Source organism: Stigmatopora argus, chromosome 10 (assembly GCF_051989625.1).
Source record: "Stigmatopora argus isolate UIUO_Sarg chromosome 10, RoL_Sarg_1.0, whole genome shotgun sequence".
Taxonomy (NCBI): Eukaryota; Metazoa; Chordata; class Actinopteri; order Syngnathiformes; family Syngnathidae; genus Stigmatopora; species Stigmatopora argus.
This window is the reverse complement of record NC_135396.1, coordinates 16,531,665-16,552,152: the sequence shown is the minus strand read 5'-3', so window position 1 is coordinate 16,552,152 and position 20,488 is coordinate 16,531,665. Positions and strand designations below refer to the sequence as shown.

The 20,488-nt window shown below is 40.7% G+C and overlaps 1 protein-coding gene across 8 annotated transcripts in view; it reads right to left on the bottom strand.

Moving 5' to 3' along the window:
• Positions 1 to 20,488, bottom strand: part of LOC144083872 (protocadherin Fat 3-like) — a 188,839-nt gene that overhangs the window by 130,867 nt on the left and 37,484 nt on the right. For 7 of the 8 annotated variants that reach the window (XR_013303650.1, XM_077612018.1, XM_077612019.1 and 4 more), the window contains exon 2: positions 11,816 to 15,139. Coding sequence is in view for 7 of the 8 variants with exons in the window: in XM_077612018.1 (XP_077468144.1) it covers positions 11,816 to 15,122 (3,307 nt within the window). In the remaining variant the exon portion in view is untranslated. Of the gene's footprint in view, positions 1 to 3,257; positions 3,539 to 11,815; positions 15,140 to 20,488 lie in introns of those variants that run through there. The other variant, XM_077612023.1, reaches the window with a different exon arrangement.

Here is a 20,488-nt window from a genome sequence, read left to right as displayed (position 1 = left end):
GTCAAGAGACTTCTTAAGGTCACTGACTGGCAGTCCACTGACATCCCAGGACTGACTTATTCCGAAATGCATGACTCTTATCAGATTGACCCACAGACTCCATTGTTAAACTCCTCCATTTTGGAAGAACAAATCTTGACTCGAGAACATGGCAGGGAATTGACTCATCACCACCAGACAGAGGATCTGTTGAAGACTATTCCGGACACATTGTGGTCATCAGGACCATTTGATGTGGGCCATTGTGTTAAAATCCCACCTATAACGTTAGAAGTAGATGAGTGTCATCATCCAACCATTGCACACAAGGATATCATGTTGCGCCTGCGCGAAGCCATGCTCCTTCCGTCCCAATTGACGATTGTTAAGGTTCCTGGTCACTCCAAGTCGTCATCTTTTACAGCTAGAGGTAATCATGCGGCTGATCAGTTAGCAAAGTCAGTACTTTGTTAATAGATGGCGAATTAGAACAAATAAAACATTTTTCTAATCCAATATCCTATTTTTGGTGTTTTTTCAGAGGGTTGGAACAAAAAAATTCGTTACAGCCAACCATTTCAGTGCCGATGAAGAAGCAGTGCCCTGACTTCCGCGATTTTTCATTTGTCTTCCTGTCGCGAGTTTTAGCGTGGATGTTGACATTTTTATGAACTTTATTTGCTTTATCCTTCATTAAAAAATCTGCGATGTTGTGAAGCCGCAAAGTAATAAAGAACCACAGTAGTATGGTAGTAATAATAGGCGTGAGCAGTTTTTTGATTATCGTGGCCATGTCTGGCCTACATTATCCACGATATTTGAGGGATTACTGTACTTATGGTAGAAATAATAGGTGTGATCCTACTTCGTTGTTTTTCGATTATCGTGGGAATGTCTAGTCTACATTATCTGCAGAATTCAAGGGAATACTCTACTTACTCAGACAAACTGCACGCTTCAGCGAGGGGCATTCAGTTTGAGCTCAAATGGACATCAGATTTCATTTTCAAAAGATGAACCATTGAAGAAAGGAACTAGCACGCTAATTTTAGTCAAAAGGGTGTATTACTGTATCAAATCTTATTGCCATGTGATCTACCAAGAGTTCCTTACTGATCGACTGGAAGACTGGGATTAACATGTTCAGCACCAATGTTTTAGAGTTGGGGTGAGGAACCTATGGCTCGGGAGCCATATGGCTTTCCGCTAGCCTGTGAGGTAAAATATGGAAACCACTGGTGAGAGAGCTGAGTCCCGAGCGACTAATAGGAGCGTCACGTCAACACTGTGGCGTTGACACTACCTCTAGTGCAGGGGTGTCAAACCGATTCCGCCGAGGGCCGCAGTGGGTCCTGGTCTTTATTCCAACCGATCCAGTGCCGACATTTTAACCAATCAGGTGTCTTCTAAAATAAGTAGCCCCTGACTTTAATTCACTGATTACACTTGCAAAAGGTATCCTCTTGTTGAGTTGGAATGAAAACCTGCACCCACTGCGGCCCTTTGAGGACCGGTTTGACACCCCTGCTCTAGTGCCTTTTTAATCATATTTGTTTTTCATTAGACTTTTGCATTCATACTCTCATTGCTACTCATTGATTAGTAACTGCACAAATATGTTGTCAAAATACTTTTTTGTACTTTAAAACTGGTGAAATTACTAAAAAAAATGCTCACATTTTCACGTACTTTGACCGTATTTTCTTGCATAGAAGCCGCCTCCGCGTATATGCTGTACCCTTAAAATGGTCTTAAAATCGTTGAATTTTACAATTTCTCTTGTATAAGACGCTCCCTGACTCGCAATTTTCACCTCCATATTCATGGTTTTAATAGGGAGTACAAATGTGTTACTTTGAAGGGGAAATCTTAAGAAAAATCATCACACATGGTATTTCTGAGCTACTGTATCCAAAGGATCGTCTGCTGGATTGCACATTATTTGGGTCAATATCATAAGGAAGTTACCGTATTTACTCGCATATAAGCTGCTTTTGTCGGACAAAAAAATGATGACTGAATCTAGGGTAAGGCTTACATGCACATAAAAACACGACATAAGAAAAAAACTGCAAATTGACGGCGCCCCGACACGATGACGTTACTTCAAGATGGCGCTGTTGCGTCAGTGCATGACGTCCCAAGTTGGGCCGATACTTTCATTTATATCAAAATAGAGAAAAGGTAAACAGATAAAACGCTAGACAAAATTTACGTTGACGTTTATGAATAAAATTCAAGAAAAATGTACGTATCTTGCATAAAACGTGAAAAAACTCACATTCCCGTCACAGCTCGCTCGGGGCACGGCCATCTTACTGTAATTAAACGTGCTCAGACTCGCCAGACGTGAGTACACTTACTTGTGTCTGCTATTGCTCGCTTGGGGCGCCACCATGTTACCGTAGGTACGTGGTCTGACCATAGCGTTTACCATGTCAGCACACCACAATAGTTAAGGCTGATTGAAGGTCTTGAGGTCGATCGTCAAAATATAAACCTTGATACCTACGTAATCTGCAGTGGCGGTCTGTGCATTTTCTCGTAGCGCCTTCATCGAATCAATCCAACCCCCCAAAAATATTTTATGGCTATAAAACCTCAACTGCAGCCACAGCTGGGACACAAATTTTTTTATCAATAAATCAATGCACAAAAATGGATTAAAATCCACTTCCTAGCAGCATTTAAATGATTGAATACAAATACTGGAGCTTTTCAGACATTACAACCGGGCCAGGGGGGTGATTTTCCCGGGAAAAGACAGCGATGAAAGTCAATGGCGTACCGGCAAACATTGCCCGAAAATGGGGTAAAATCCAGCCGAAAACAGCATTTATTGATTAAATACAAATACTGGAGCTTTTTAGACATCAGAACCAGGCCCAGAGTATCATTTCCCCGGGAAAACGACAGCGATGAACGTCGATACGTCCATATACGTACATCCATATACATCCATATACGTCAATACGCGAAATGGCAAAAATTGCACTAAAATTGGGTAAAATCCACTTCCTAGCAGTATTTATTGATTAAATACAAATACTGGAGCTTTTCAGACATTACAACCGGGCCAGGGGGGTGATTTCCCCGGGAAAAGACAGCGATGGATGTCAATGGCGAAACGGCAAAAATTGCACTAAAATGGGGTAAAATCCACTTCCTACCAGCATTTAGTGATTAAATACAAACACTGGAGCTTAAATACAAACAATAGAGCTTTTCAGATATCAGATTTGAAATATTATTTAGGAATATAGCCATATTTTACTCACCAAAAATCCTTCTTAACTGTACACAATATCCATCCTCCTTTCTTTCTTCCTTCTTTTCTATCACCATCGAAGCTAATGCCGAAAGTCGAGCCTGTCCTGTCGTATTTCTGGCATAGTCCGTCTTGAAAATGGCTCTAAATCAACACAACACTATATTTGCTTGTGCAGCCCGCTCCAAATACAGTTTGGTAGCTCTGGCTAATCACTAGCCAATCATAGTTGGTGAGAGTGATGACGTATCCCTCCGCCTGCGACAAGGCAATGACGTATCCCTACGCCCGCGACAATACATTGTGGTGTTGCCAACTCGAAATCTGATTGGTTAAAGCAACAGTCTTATCGACGTTTATTTAATGCAGCAGAGCCCGCAGAACTGATTGTGAAGGCTTTGAGGCAGATTTCTGACCCTGGCAACAAATAATGGCTGAAATGTGATTGGTTAAATGCTTCAATATGAAAACACACATCTGGAAGCAATGCAACCAGAGGGGAAGCAATGAAAGGAAGCTAACAGACCATTTGGAATTATTTAATAAGTATTGATGGACAAAATATAATATATGATTCAGATATTTCTTAGGTCAGCAGAGAAGGCCTTGAAGGCCCTGACGGCCCGCCACTGGTAATCTGTATGCTATTATTGCACCTAGAGACTTGGCGAATACTTCGTATAGCGCTATGGGCATATTTCCTGGTTGTGCTTACGTTACTTCCTTTTTTAATTTTCTATGTGCAAACAAGACCCCCTCTTTCGGAACACAGAAAAGAAATGATAGCACATTTGTGATTATGAAATAAAACTAAATTCTGGTTTGATTTTTTTTCTTTTTGTTTCTTGTTCGAAAGTGACAACTATTGCAGTAATATAATCCATCGAAAGAATCGAGATATTTCGACAATAGAACCAATACGGCCGCCACAACATCTTACACTTCTGATATGAAAATTGTAGGGTGTTGCCTGCACGTAGACAAATTCAAAAAGTAAGTAACGTGACCAGTACAAGCGGTTTAGTGTGCACCAAGTCTCTGGGTGCAATAATAGCATGAGGTACACATTACGCAGGTATCAAGGCTGATATTTTAGTGATCGACAGCAAGACCTTCGAACAGCCTTAACAACTACTATTGGGATATGCTGACATGGTAAACACTACAAACACATCTATCACAGCTACTCGAGTCTGGTCAGTCAGAGCACGTTTAACTTTAGAAAGATGGTGACACCCTGAGTGAGCAGTGGCAGGCACATGTGAGTGAGTTTTTTCACGTTTTATGCAAGATGTTTTTTTAAAATTGAATTTCATTCATAGACGTCAAAATAAATTTTGTGTAGTGTTTTATCTGTTTATCTTTTCTCTATTTTGAAATGACTGACCGTATCGGCCTTATTGTCTTGCGTTATGGCGTTTCGTCTTGTCAGCTTGCAGTTTCGTGCATGTTAAATCTAATTTATGCGCATATAAACTGTACCCTGGATTCACTCATCATTTTGTTGAGCGACAAATACAGCTTATATCCGAGAAAATACTGTACTTTTAATTTCTGAGTATGACTCTCAAGGAAAAATATTTCAAAATATGAATTGTTTGTGGCTCACAGCTCTAGGGTCCTGGATTCAAATCCAGGTCATGTCTATATGTGTGGAGTTTGCATGTTCTCCCCTGCGTGGGTTTCCTCCGGGTGCTCCGGTTTCCTACCACATTCCAAAAACATGCATGGTAGGCTGATTGGACACTAAATTCTAGGTATGGGTGTGAATGTGCATGGTTGTCTGTCTCCTTGTGCCCTGCGCTTAGCTGGCCAACGATTCAGGGTGTCCCCCGCCTCTGGCCAGCTGGGATTGGCTCCAGCAACCCCCGCGACCCTAATGAGGATAAAGCAGTTCAGAAAATGAGATGAGATGAGGGAGAATTGTTTATGGCTCTCTCCGTCAAAAAGCTTCCCGACACCTATTTTAGAGCAATGTAAGCTCACAGCCTGCCACACTGTTGAAGAAACATCATTACACTAGCTGATAGGTGCTTGCAAATGTGATGAAGAATCTGGTGCATGTAAAAGGTCTAATCCATTCCAAGGTTCCCATTGCTATCAACTAAACCCTTCAAATATATCAAGGTATACCGATTTTGTATGACATATGTGAGCGAAGCACAAGAAGAGGTAAAAGATAAGAAATGTAATTATTAAACCATTACAATAAATAATAAACACATGCAAAATAGTTTTCAATTGCTGATGATGTGTGAGTGCTTGTTTGAGAAAGGAGGCAAACGTTTGCCAAATGGCAAAACATACAAAGACATGCACATAAAAAACACAACTTTCACTCATTATTTTCTCTCAAAAGAGACACGGTGGGTGCTGGAGCCTATCCCGGCCCACCGCGTCGACCTCACAGTTTTGAGAGTGAGGTCCGGACCTTCGTGTGGGGAGTTTGTATGTTCTCCTCGGGCTTCCGTGGAAATGAATGAATGAAATTGGAATGTTACTTGCTGTGCAAGGGTAAACATATCCATAATGTGGGTTTGTACTACTATACAATCACCAAGTACATACTAGCTATGTGTTATGTACTATGCACTTGGCTCTGCCCAGTGGGGTCTCACTAATTCCGTACTGAAAATGGACGATACATATACTATCACACTATCACTCATTTAACGAAATATCTTGCACTATTTGCTGTTGAGAAGTCTAGTTTAATAGAAGCGCAGATATGCTTCAGCTCACTTGCATCTCTAATCACAATATAGAAAATTGATGGATGGTATTTGGTCAATATTTTCATTTTTCAGATGTCCAATTGTATGAGTGAATTATTCACTGAGTCAAATTTATTTATTCACATCATGCAACATTTTAGAGAAAGGGGCTTGAAAGAGACACACTGGAACAAATTTCATTTGTATTGCTGATCATTAGCGTTTGGGGCCAAAACCAAACTAAAATAATGAAGACAGACCAAGGGTTGACATCAGTAAAAAATACTCTAGTCATTTCTGGTATTTGGAGAAAAGACAAATACAGATTCAGTCCTTGTTTACAGCTCCTGACTTCATCTTTCCGCATCATAGACACCCTCAATTACCTCCACGTGTTTCTAATTTGCTCCCCTCTGGAGTTTGCCTACACTGTAGCTGCTCCAGTGGAAGGTTGTGAGTCCTAATTGGGGTTTTCCCACAACACTCTTTCGAACATAAGACCCCAGACATACACAGAGAGAGCTTGAATCATGACAATACAATTTTACACAATTTGTATGTATGGATATTACAGTCAGTCTTGAGCCTTTGTTTAGGGATAACGTTTATATGGCCTAAATCACTGTTTCCCAACCTTTTTTGAGCTGCGGCACACGTTTTGCATTGAAAAAATCTCAAGGGAAACCACCATCTAAAAATATTTTTATTTTTAAAACTATTTTCACATGTATTAAAAATAGTCATTCTCATCAAAGTTTTAGCAACAGGAATCACATAAACCTCCAACAATATTCCAAAATGTAATGTTTCACACTGACCTAATGTCACCAAAAGTTGATATCTGCGGACCCTGAACAACTTCCGGTTCGAGTCATGCAAAAATAAGCCCTGTCATGTTCTTAAACGCATCATTATATGACTTTTCTCCAAATATGAATTAAATCTCATAATATTACGCAAAAAATGTTGTGCTCATACAGACTTCCCGTCACCAAAAGTTGATGCCCTAGAAACCAAACAACAAAAATAAGAAACAAATGACTGTTTCACAATTTGAATCTTGTAATATTATAATCTATAATTTAACATTCATCATATTTTGATTTTAACCTTGTAATAGTTCAGTTTTAATCTCGTAATATTCATATTCATTTTTCTCTCGGAATATTACATTGTATGACTTCTTGTAATTTCCCGCGGCACACCAGGGTGCCGTGGCACAGTGGTTGGGAAACACTGGCCTAAATAATATCTGAATAATAGACTGATGTTAATTATATTTTGTCCATAAACACTTCCAAATTGTCTGTCAGTTTCCATTCATTGCTTTTCCCCTGGTTGCGCTGCTCTAGATGCATGTTTTCATATTCTCATCTCATCTCATTTTCTGAACCGCTTTATCCTCATTAGGGTCGTGGGGGGTGCTGGAGCCAATCCTAGCTGTCTCCGGGCCAGAGGCGGGGGGACACCCTGAATCGGTGCCCAGCTGATCGCAGGGCACAAGGAGACGGACAACCATGCACCCTCATGCTCATACCTAGGGGCAATTTAGAGAGTCCAATCAGCCTACCATTCATGTTTTGGGAATGTGGGAGGAAACTGGAGTACCCAGAGGAAACCCACACAGGGGGAGAACATGCAAAACATGACCTGGATTTGAAACCAAGACCCCAGAGCTGTGAGGCCGACGCGCTAACCACTCGCGCCAACGGGCCACCCCATTTTCTTTCTGTGTTCCGAAAAGGACCACAACCAGGAAGTGTGTCTGTACCAGTTTAGTGTTCACCAATTCTCTGGCTGCAATAATAGCATGAGATACACATTATGAAGGTATCAAGGCTGATATTTAAACGATCGACCGCAATACCGTCGATCAGCCTTAAATACTATTGGGAAGTGCTGACATGGTAAACGCTACGAATCTATCAAGGCTACTTGCGTCTGGCCAGTCAGAGCACGTTTATAACTACGGTGGGCTGGGGACGCCATGAGCGAGCGGTGGAAAGCACAAGTGAGTTTTTTTCCCCTTTTATGCAAGATACGTTTTTTTCTTGAATTTCATTCATAGACGTCAAAATATAGGGTGGCCCGGTGGTGCGAGTGGTTAGCGCGTTGGCCTCACAGCTCTGGCTCTAGCACCCCCAGCGACCCTAATTAGGATAAAGCGGTTCAGAAAAAGAGAGATGAGACGTCGAAATAGATTTCTGTTTATCTTTTTTCTATTTTGAAATAAATGACTGTATCGGCCACATTGTCTAGCGTTATGGCGTTTCGTCTTTGTCACCTTGCAGTTTCGTGCATATCAAGTCTCTTTATGTGCATATATGCCGTACCCTGAATTCAGTCATCATTTTTTGAGTTACAATTATGGCTTATATGCAAGAAACTACGGTATTAAGTACACTTTTTTATAGTTGTACTTGTGTTGTACTGTATCGGCCGCATTGTCTTCCGTCATGGCGGTATGGTGTTATTGTGTTTCGTCTTTGTCACCTTGCAGTTTCGTCTTTTAATGCACATATAGGCGTACCCTCGATTCAGTCATCATTTTTTGTCCGACAAATGTGGCTTACATGCGAGTAAATATGGTACTTTCTTTCATAGAGAAGTAAATGTCTGTCTGTCATTAATCCTTTTTGATTTAAGTGATATTTTGAGAGCATGGTCTCGTTTTTGCATTAATGCCTGTATGTCTTCATGTATCTATGGAGGTGATTCTTTTTTGATGGTTTTGTTTTATTTTTTCTTATAAATGTAGGGACTGTCTTGGATAATGGTCATGAAAACGTTGCAGCTGTCATTAGTATGGTTATGGTAAAGATAAATGTCCCAATTGATATTGTTTAACACCTATGTCAGATTTAGGATGTCGTTTTTGGTACTCTCATCTGCACTGATGTTTTTTGGGCACATGCGTATCTAATTTTAGGAGGAGGTTGTGGTCTGGTAGACCAGTAATTATATTGAACGTCTTTTGGATCCAATCATACTTATTGGAAAAGAGCAGATCTATGCATGTTTCGGAAGAAGCAGTTAGTCTAGAAGGACTTTTGATCACCGTATTTACTTGCATATAAGCAGCTTTTGTCGGACAAAAAAATGATGACTGAATCGAGGGGACGGCTTATATGAACATAAAAACACGACATGCACGAAACTGCAAGTTGACGCCGCTGTGGCACGATGACGTCGCAACAAAATGGCGTCGTGACGCCATGATGGAAGCGAATGCGGCCGATACGGTCATTTATTTCAAAATAGAGAAGAAACATTTTTGGGGGACATCTATGAATGAAATTCAAGAAAAAAACGTACTCATCTTGCATGAAAAGTGAAAAAACTCCTGTTCCCGTCACTGCTTGCTTGTGGCACAGCCATCTTACCTAGGTCCCGGGGCAACCATCTTACCTAGGGCGCTGCCGTCTAAACCTAGTTAAACGTGCTCTGACTGGCCAGATGCGAGTAGCCTTGAATTTGAAATAAAACAAAATTCCACTTAGATTTTTTTTCGTTTTATTTCTTGTTCGAAAGTGACAACTATTGGAGTAATATGAAAGAATTGAAATATTTTGACATTAGAAGCAATATGGCTGCGACAACATCTTAATCTTCTGGTAAGAAAATTGTAATTTCTGCAATTAGAAAGCATCAGGTTCTCCTCAAGATTGACTTAATTCTTTTCTCGTGTGTGTACATGAGAGAGAGAGAGAGAGAGAGAGAGAGAGAGAGAGAGAGAGAGAGAGAGAGAGAGTGAGTTTCTAATTGCATTGACAATGTAAGAGAATTAATATCTGAATATCTAATATCAAAATTATCAATAAGTTGCCTATTATTGGCGTGTGTGTACATGTTTCTCTTTGTCGGATTCGCTCGCTCGCCCCGCCCCCGGATTTGCTCGTCTTGGCGTGTGTGTACATGTTTTTCAAACTACGGCCCGCAGGCCATATACGGCCCGTTAGGCTTTTTAATCCGGGCCGCCGATGTTGTCCAAATTATAGTAAAAATCAATGACCTCAATCATTTCCCTTTCCCCTGCAATACCGCTCATCACTCTCAATTTAAAGACTGCTTTCTTTTGTTGAATAATAATGTTCTTAATGTTGAAAGTAAATTTGAAAATACATTTTCCCCTTCAATTGTGTCTTTTTTCTTATATTTCAATACCCACGTTTGATAAATTACATTGCGTGTCCAAATGCTGTCAAATTTTAGTATCCATTCTGGCCCGCAAGTCAAAAAGTTTTCCCACCACTGGTATAGACAAACTTGCCTCTTTTATATTATTATTGTCCCAAATTAAACACATTTTCAATAAGCTGCCATTGACGGCGTAGATGTCATTGATTTTTACTATAATTACTAATTTTTACGCCAATACGAGCAAATACGGGGGCGGGGGGAGCGACCGAATCCGGCGACGAGAAACATGTATACGCACGCCAATAATACGCAACTTATTGATAATTTTGATATTAGATATTCAGATATTAATGATCTTACATTGTCAATGCAATTACAAACTCACTCTCTCTCATGTATGCACACACCAATACGAGCGAATCCGGGGGCGGGTCGAGCGAATGCTCTTACATTGTCAATGCAATTACAAACTCACTCTCTCTCATGATTATAATTTTGAGAGCGAGAGATTACCTGGTTGATCGCTTTCAACAGTAAACTCTGTCTGTCTGTCTGTCTGTCTGTCTGTCTGTCTGTCTGTCTGTCTGTCTGTCTGTCTGTCTGTCTGTCTGTCTGTCTGTCTCTCTCTCTCTCTCTCTCTCTCTCTCTCTCTCTCTCTCTCTCTCTCTCTCTCTCTCATGATTATAATTTTGAGGTTATTGATTTTATCTGTTGTACTGTAAGTATTTCAATTTATTGAGTGGGCTGAATTAGAGCCGCTGATGTGTTTGTGTATAGAGCAGGATAATTCTTGTTTTAAGTTGTAATTGCATTTATGCGGTTTCTCAGCAACTTCGAGCTGATTTATGAGGCCTGCCACAGCTCGATTAACAAGGGCAATAAATCCTAACCTTCACTGTGCTCTCGTTCATCACCTAAAGGCAGGCAGACCAACTTAAATACTGTGTCTCAGTATGTTGCAACAATTGCAATACTGCACTGTAACACAGGTGTGTCCTCCAAGAGAGAATTTATATGCATTTTTCTAATGTAGTTATCTATGAATCTACCAATGTATGTCTCTATATGCATTAGTAATTTATTTAGTCATGTTTCCAGTAGTCCGATTTTTAGGACAAGATATATGCCACCGGCGGACCGGTGGGGTGAGTGGTTAGTGCGTCGGCCTCACAGCTCTGGGCTCCTGGGTTCAAATACAGGTCACGTCCACCTGTATGGAGTTTGCATGTTCTTCCCGGGCCTGCATGGGTTTCCTTCAGGTACTCTGGTTTCCTCCCACATTCCAAAAAACATGCATGGTAGGCTGATTGGACACTCTAAAATTGCCTCTAGGTATGGGTGTGAGTGTGCATGGTTGTCCGTCTCCTTGTGCCCTGCGATCGGCTGGCCACCGATTCAGGGTGCCTCTGGCCTGGAGACAGCTAGGATTGGCTCCAGCACCCCCCACGACCCTAATGAGGATAAAGCGGTTCAGAAAATGAGATGAGATATATGCCACCAAACTGCAATAAATCAATCCAGATTTAATAGAAAATTTCGCAAAGAATATAACATTTATTATTCAACCAATTATTCTTTTTTTTGTTAATATTTAAAATAAGTGTTAATAGGTTTGTTAACATCTGTAAATTAACTTCACATTTACAAACACACTCATTAAAGAGAATACTATCAAAACCATCACTACGGTATATAACTTTTAAAGAAATCCTACCTGTTTCTTCATCAATGGCGAACCGTCCAAGTCCACTCCCATCACGAATAGAGTATTGGACTTCTCCATCTCTGCCATCATCTTCATCATTAGCGCTCACTTGTAAAAGGGTAGTTCCAATACGTGTGTTTTCTTTAATTGATCCTGACAGGGCAAACTGGGTAAAGTATGGTGCATAGAGGTTCTCATTTACATCCAAGACCTCTATTTCCACGAAGGTGACAGAGAGAAGAGCGACTGGTTTTCCTTTGTCTTTGGCCCGAACACTGAGGTTGTAGAACTGTTGTGTCTCATAGTCCAGCTCTTTGCTGAGACGAATAGCTCCACTTGCTTTGTCTATCTCGAACCATCCATTGTAGTCATTAGCTAATGAATAGCAAACTTGGCCACCCAAACCCAGATCCAAGTCTTGGGTTTCTAACCACGCAACAACTGTTCCAATTGGGAGATCCTCTAGAGCCCTGGCTTTGTAAATGTTTGGGATAAATATTGGGGGACAGTCATTTACATCTTCCAATATTACTTTTAATGAGGTAACAGAAAACTTCTGTCTCCCCTTCTCTGCCTTGTCTCGAGCCTCAATCTTTAAATAAAAAGAAGAGGCAAACTCCCTGTCAAGTTGTCCAGCTACATATATGATGCCATTTGTGGAGTTAATACCAAATTGGTTTGTGTTGGTCAAAAAAGAGTACAGAATTTCTCCATTAAGCCCATGATCTTTATCAGTAGCCTCCACTTGAATGACATCCATCCCTATGGCAGTGTTTTCAGATATGAAAATGTTATAACCACCTTCTTGCAAAAACTGAGGTGCATTATCATTAGCGTCCATGACATAGACAGTAAGCAAACGCCAAGAAGCTTTTTGAGGCAAACCAAGGTCATAGATTGTTATGTTCAGGAGATAACGATCGTTTTTTTCTCTGTCCATGGGCAGAAAGACACAAATAAGACCTGTCTCCATGTCTATTGTAAAGCAGCTGTCAGTATTTCCATCTGATATGGAGTAAAGAAGATGCCCATTGAAACCAGAGTCCCCATCATAAGCATTTATCTGGAAAACACTTGATCCCACCTTTAGATCTTCTACCACAGAGATATCGGAAGGAAAAGAGCTCTCAAACTGGGGCATTTGCCGATTTACTGAAAAAAGGTCAATAAAACCTTCTTCTAATTTGGGCTTGTTGCTTGCTTTTGACTTTTTGAGTAATTTTTCAGCCAGTTTTTGAGCTACCCTTGTTTCCTTGCAATTGAAATCTTTGAGGGGTGATTTTGCATTAACAAGTGTAATGTTAACAAACATGGGATCAGAAAAGTTTTCACCATCTGTGGCAAATATTTTGAGACTAAATACACCATTCTTTGGATTAGCTGTTGCCAAGGGATGCCTTAGTGAAAGGACCCCTGAATCAGGGTTTAGAACAAAGTACCCCCATTCATTACCTGAAATGATTTTGTATTTTACCAGATCTAAGTCATCCATATCAATTGCAGAGATGGTGGTTATGACTTCATCAATTGGGAAGTGTCTGGAGACCACACCTTGACATGCTACTTTCTCAAACAATGGTTGGTTGTCATTTATATTCCCCAGCTGAATAGTAACATTAACCTCATTCTCTCGCCTGTAAGGTGAGCCCCAATCTGATGCTCTGACTACAAAGACAAAGTTCTCTAAAGATGATTCAAAATCCAACTCTTTAGTGGTTCTAATGGCTCCAGAAAACTGATTAATTTTGAATGGCAATTCCACTAGACTGGATATACTATAAGTTATGTATCCATTTTCTCCTTTATCCACATCTACTGCAGAAAGTGTTAATACAGTTGCCCCAACCGGAACACTCTCGTTGACAAAAACCGTGTAGGAGGATTGAGTAAATGTTGGAGTGTTGTCATTGGCATCCTCGATCAAAATTTGCACCTTAACTTTTATTTCACTATCAATTTCCAAAACCTCCAAGTTAAAGACAGTTTGTGTCACTTGGGTAAACCAGCGAGTGGTGAAGATAACCCCTGTTAAGGTATTAATTTGAAAAAACCCACAATCGGCAGATGGAGTCAAGATATATTTTACATCATCTGGCTCTGGTTTTATTTTCACAGCCTGTACAATTGTACCTGGAGGTGCTATTTCACTCAAATTAATGTGATAAGATTTGTGCTCAAACTTTACATCCATTGTCGGTTGTTTGTTAACTGCAACATGAACAACTTTGACTGCAGAGAATTTTGGTGGGTTTCCTTTATCTTTAGCTTGCAATGTAAGGTTAAAGCCATATGGGTAATTCTCCCAGTTAATTCTCTCAGAAGATTTTATGGCAAACTCAACTTCATTGCTTTTTTCTACATAAAATTGGTCAGAGGGGTCTCCACTAACAATAACCACAGAGTCTACATCTCCATTTGGACCTTGATCCAAGTCATCAACAGTGATTATTGCAAATACCGATTTTTTATCAAGCCAAGCGGGGTTGTGGGTGATCACATTTATAAGTGGTACATGTTCATTTAAACGCTCAACATGTACAAAGAGTTTGGCCGTGCTACTGACTCCATTATTGCCATAAAGTTTCATGCCTCGGTCCACCGCCAGTATTTCTAAGTCATATCGGTTTTGTTCCTCAACATCAAGCTTTCCGCTGAGTGAGACAATACCACTGGTTGGGTGCACTGCAAATAGCTCCCTTTTTTCTTTAAAAAAATAGTAAAACTCCCCATTGGACCCAATGTCTGCATCTGTAGCAGTAACTTGTGCTATGCTAGTCCTGAGTGGGGTATTTTCTGCAATCGTCACAGAATAAGTGGTGGGTGAAAACAGTGGTCGAAGGTCATTCATATCCAAGACTTGAATGCTGACTTTTGCCCAGGTCTCCAGTAGGGCATCTCCTTTAATCGAGGCCTTGATAGTCAAAACATAGTTATCCTGAATTTCTCTGTTTAAGATGGCAGCATTGCCACCTTTAGTTCTTATGCGCAAGAAGCAGAAGTCTCCTAGGACATACTCTTCAGCTTTGAAAAATCCCTCATCATCTCCTGATGTGATTCTGTAGCGAATCTCCCACGAGTGCTGTGTCAGGTGGATGCCCATTTTAATATTACTGTTGGCATAAGTACGAGCAGCTGAATTTTCGTAGACTGTGGCATGGTACACAGGCTGAGTGAAACCAAAATGAGGTGCATTCTGAGGGGCCGCTTGGGTGTTGTGGCCTCGGCAGGGTGGTGGTTTGAGAAAAAACAGCAGCAGCAAGATGAGGCCAAGCAGTGCGGCACGCATGCCTGCCCACTGGCCCATTTTCAGATCCATCCCATCATCACTCCATCCTGAAAGAGAAAAATACAGATAAACAGAATAAGAGATATTTAACAACAACAAAAGGAGACACATTTTGACCATTAAACTCGCTGCTCTCATGGATGACTAACTATACAACACACCATCAGATTCCTTGAATGTGGACAGGGAAAGACAGTGAGTGCACACTTCTTAATACGGTCTGACATCATCCTTTCGCGGTTGCAAAACCATGATCATTATTTGCCAGTTTCATAAAAGCCAGACGTCGTTTTCATAAGGGACAAAATAATTATATCTCTCTAAAGATACGTGTAGCATCAGGAAACCAACACTGACGAAAATAAGTGCACAGGACACAATAATGGTCTACTTCATCATGACCCTATCAAAATCTTTTTCCTGAAATAAGAGGAAACTACTGTCTCAGAGCATTGGAATAGTTCCAGAGGCAATGGGATATGATTTTGAACTACTAGTCACGTTAATGTGTGCAAAATGTGTTGTCTTTTAAAAAGAAAAAATATGCAACCACAAATATGTGCAAAGCTAGTATTTGTAAGACAAGCCTGATCTACTAAATGCCATGTTGTGGCATAAGGAGTTCCACATTGGTCAGCAACTTCTTGATTTGGCACTTTCCATGACATATGATACACAGATCAGGCAGGACAAGCAAGTATAGTTACAATAACATTGCAATAAAAACAATGAAACTCTCAGTCACATGTACTGTACATATTGGTTTTACAAAAGCAGGATTTTATTGTCTTGCACAAGTCTTGACCTCTAAATGTTTGGTTTTGTCCAGCAGGCCAAAAACCACCTCTGTGGAAACAATGCAAAGTGACTACAAAGCCAACATTTAAATATAAACCAAGTCATTCATGGGATGACAGCCTCAAACACAAGTGAAATGAAGATGAGGAACCCTGCAATTTTTTCTTTGACCCTAAACTGTCATCAGGATATCAACTTCAGGCGGTGAAGAGGTTGAGTTGAGGTGGGGCTTGGGAGGAAAGGCGTTTTGAGGACTTTTCTGTGAGCTGAATCTCAAAGCAGTCTATGTCAGTTTTACTAGGTCAGTCTATCTTTGCTCAGAAAAAAAGGTTTAAAGTAAGTCACCGGATGATGCCTAAACCACCCCAAAATTCATTAACAATGTTAGTTTGTTTTGTTGTTAATTGTGACAGAATTTCAGCAGCAAAAAAATCCAAGGTAGACACAATAATATGCAGTTTTAAAAGTGTAACAAATTAAACTAACATTCAATGCAGGGACTTCTGTTCTCGTTGTAACGGGAAAAGGCAAGGCATTTTGTTTGCGTAGAGATTTAAACATGGTGAGATCCTCAAATGAAACACTACCCTTTTTCCACTAATCAATTATTCTCTTCGTGCGCATATACAAGTCACTGTGTGTAAAGACTATTGTAAACTTCCCAACATCAATATGTGAATAATTGCACAGATGTACGACTTGGAATGTTTCATTATTTCGTGAGGCATGTTTTTATTTTGGCGCAAACAATGTCCCAGACAAAATGAGAACACACTTTGCCTATGAAGAAGATGCAAGTAAAGTAAAGAGGAACGAGATTGCTTTTGATCCACAGAGTCGTCAATGGAGGCGGCCCGGTGGGGCGAGTGGTTAGTGCGCCGGCCTCACAGCTCTGGGGCCCTGGGTTCAAATCCAGGGCACGCCACCTGTGTGGAGTTTGCATGTTCTCCCCGGGCCTGCCTGGGTTTCCTCTGGGTACTCTGGTTTCCTCCCACATTCCAAAAACATGCATGGTAGGCTGATTGGACACTCTAAATTGGCCCTAGTTATGGGTGTGAGTGTGCATGGTTGTCCGTCTCTTTGTGGCCTGCGATTGGTTGGCCACAGATTCAGTGTCACCTGCCTCTGGCTGGGATTGGCTCCAGCACCCCCACTTGCGACCCTAATGAGGATAAAGCGGTTCAAGAAAATGTATGTGTGTGTGTGTGTTTGTTTGTTTAATGGGTCAAGCATAGCAAATTCCCTGATGACTCATAGTAATACCAATTAAAATCTAAAACTGATTTGGTTTCAACCAGTGTGCGTAATTGTTTTTTTTTTCTGTGTGAGAGAGAAAAAAAGGCAGATACACAAAGGAGATAGAGAGTGAGTAAACACAGTAAAAAGAAAACTGAAAATAGGTCAGGTACTGAAGCCGCCTGACGGTGTAGAGTATAGGGAACCTATGGCTTGGGAGCCATATGTGGCTCATTTGATGGGTGCATATTGCTCTCCGCTAACCTGTGAGCTAAAATATGCAAACCGCTGGTGAGAAAACTGAGTCCTGAATGCACCAATAGGAGCGTCACGTCGCCACTGTGGCGCTGACACAAAGACTTTTTGTACTTTAAAAGCGGTGAAATGACTAAAAATATGCACACATTTTAATGTATTTTTAGCAGTGGCGGGCCATCAGGGCCTTCAAGGCCTTCTCTGCTGGCCTAAGAAATATCTGAATCATATATTATATTTTGTCCATCAATTAAAAAAATTAAAAAATTCCAAATTGTCTGTTAGCTTTCTTTCATTGCTTTTCCCCCTGATTGCACTGCTTCCAGATGTGTGTTTTCATATTGAAGCATTTAACCAATCACATTTAAGCCATTATTTGTTGCCAGGGTCAGAAATCTGCCTTAAGGCCTTCACAATCAGTTCTGCAGGCTCTGCTGCATTAAACAAGCGTAGATAAGACTGTTGCTTTAACCAATCAGATTTCGAGTTGGCAACACAGCAATGCCTTGTCGCAGGCGTAGGGATACGTCATTGCCTTCTCGCAGGCGTAGGGATACGTCATCACTCTCACCAACTATGATTGGCTAGTGATTAGCCAGAGCTACCAAACTGTATCTGGAGCGAGCTGCACAAGCAAATATATTGTTGTGTTGATTTAAAGCCATTTTCAAGACTGTCTATGCCAGAAATACGACAGGACAGGCTCGACTTTCAGCATTAGCTTCGATGGCGATAGAAAAGAAGGAAGAAAGAAAGGAGTATGGATATTGTGTACAGTTAAGAAGGATTTTTGGTGAGTAAAATATGGCTATACAGTGGTACCTCGAGATACGAGCTTAATCCGTTCCGGAACTGAGCTCGTAAGACGAGAATCTCGTAACTCGAGCGGACGTTTTCCATTGAAATGAATGGAAAACAAATTAATTCGTTCCAGCCCTCTGAAAAAACACCAAAAACAGGATATTGGATTGGAAAAAATGTTTTATTTCTTCTAATTCGCCATCTATTAACAAAGTAACACATAACTAGTGGTTTAATAGTAATAAAATGTGTTTAATCTTACTAAAATTGGGCAGATTTCAACCGGTTGATTTTCCCGGGAAAAGACAGCGATGAAAGTCAATGGCGAACCGGCAAACATTGCCCGAAAATGGGGTAAAATCCAGCCGAAAACAGCATTTATTGATTAAATACAAATACTGGAACTTTTTAGACATCAGAACCAGGCCCAGAGTATCATTTCCCCGGGAAAACGACAGCGATGAACGTCGATACGTCCATATACGTCCATATACGTACATCCATATACATCCATATACGTCAATACGCGAAATGGCAAAAATTGCACTAAAATGGGGTAAAATCCACTTCCTAGCAGCATTTATTGATTAAATACAAATACTGGAGCTTTTCAGACATTACAACCGGGCCAGGCGGGTGATTTCCCCGGAAAAGACAGCGATGGATGTCAATGGCGAAACGGCAAAAATTGAACTAAAATGGGGTAAAATCCACTTCCTACCAGCATTTAGTGGTTAAATACAAACACTGGAGCTTAAATACAAACAATAGAGCTTTTCAGATATCAGATTTGAAATATTATTTAGGAATACAGTGGTACCTCGTCATACGACCGCTCGTCATACAAAATGCTCGTCTTACGGGGGAAATTTCGATCGAATAATTCGCCCGTTATGCGGTCAAAATTTCGTGATGCGACCAAGCCAGGTCTTGCTCGTAAATATTGTTATACACGAAAGATATGCAAAAAAGACCTGGCTTGGTCACATCACGAAATTTTGACCGCATAACGGGCGAATTATTCGATCGAAATTTCCCCCGTAAGACGAGCATTTTGTATGACGAGCGGTCGTATGACGAGGTACCACTGTATTCCTAAATAATATTTCAAATCTGATATCTGAAAAGCTCTATTGTTTGTATTTAAGCTCCAGTGTTTGTATTTAATCACTAAATGCTGGTAGGAAGTGGATTTTACCCCATTTTAGTGCAATTTTTGCCGTTTCGCCATTGACATCCATCGCTGTCTTTTCCCGGGGAAATCACCCCCCTGGCCCGGTTGTAATGTCTGAAAAGCTCCAGTATTTGTATTTAATCAATAAATGCTGCTAGGAAGTGGATTTTACCCCATTTTAGTGCAATTTTTGCCATTTCGCGTATTGACGTATATGGATGTATATGGATGTACGTATATGGACGTATCGACGTTCATCGCTGTCGTTTTCCTGGGGAAATGATACTCTGGGCCTGGTTCTGATGTCTAAAAAGTTCCAGTATTTGTATTTAATCAATAAATGCTGTTTTCGGCTGGATTTTACCCCATTTTCGGGCAATGTTTGCCGGTACGCCATTGACTTTCATCGCTGTCTTTTCCCGGGAAAATCACCCCCCTGGCCCGGTTGTAATGTCTGAAAAGCTCCAGTATTTGTATTCAATTATTTAAATGCTGCTAGGAAGTGGATTTTACCCCATTTTTGTGCATTGATTTATTGATTATTTTTTTGTGTCCCAGCTGTAGCTGCAGTTGAGGTTTTATAGCCATAAAATATTTTTGGGGGGGTGGATTGATTCGTTGAAGGCGCTACGAGAAAATGCACAGACCGCCACTGCAGATTACGTAGATATCAAGGTTTATATTTTGACGATCGACCTCAAGACCTTCGAGCAGCCTTAACTATTGTGGTGTGCTGACATGGAAAACGCTATGGTCAGACCACGTACCTACGGTAACATGGTGGCGCCCCAAGCGAGCAATAGCCGACACAAGTAAGTGTACTCACGTCTGGCGAGTCTAATTACAGTAAGATGGCCGTGCCCTTAGCGAGCTGTGACGGGAATGTGAGTTTTTTCACGTTTTATGCAAGATATGTACGTTTTTCTTGAATTTTATTCATAGACGTCAATGTAAATTTTGTCTAGCGTTTTATCCGTTTACCTTTTCTCTATTTTGATATAAATGAAAGTATCGGCCGAACTTGGACAACTGCGCCATCTTGAAGTGACGTCATCGTGTCGGGGCGCCGTCAATTTGCAGTTTTTTTTTTTATGTCGTGTTTTTATGTGCATGTAAGCCGTACCCTAGATTC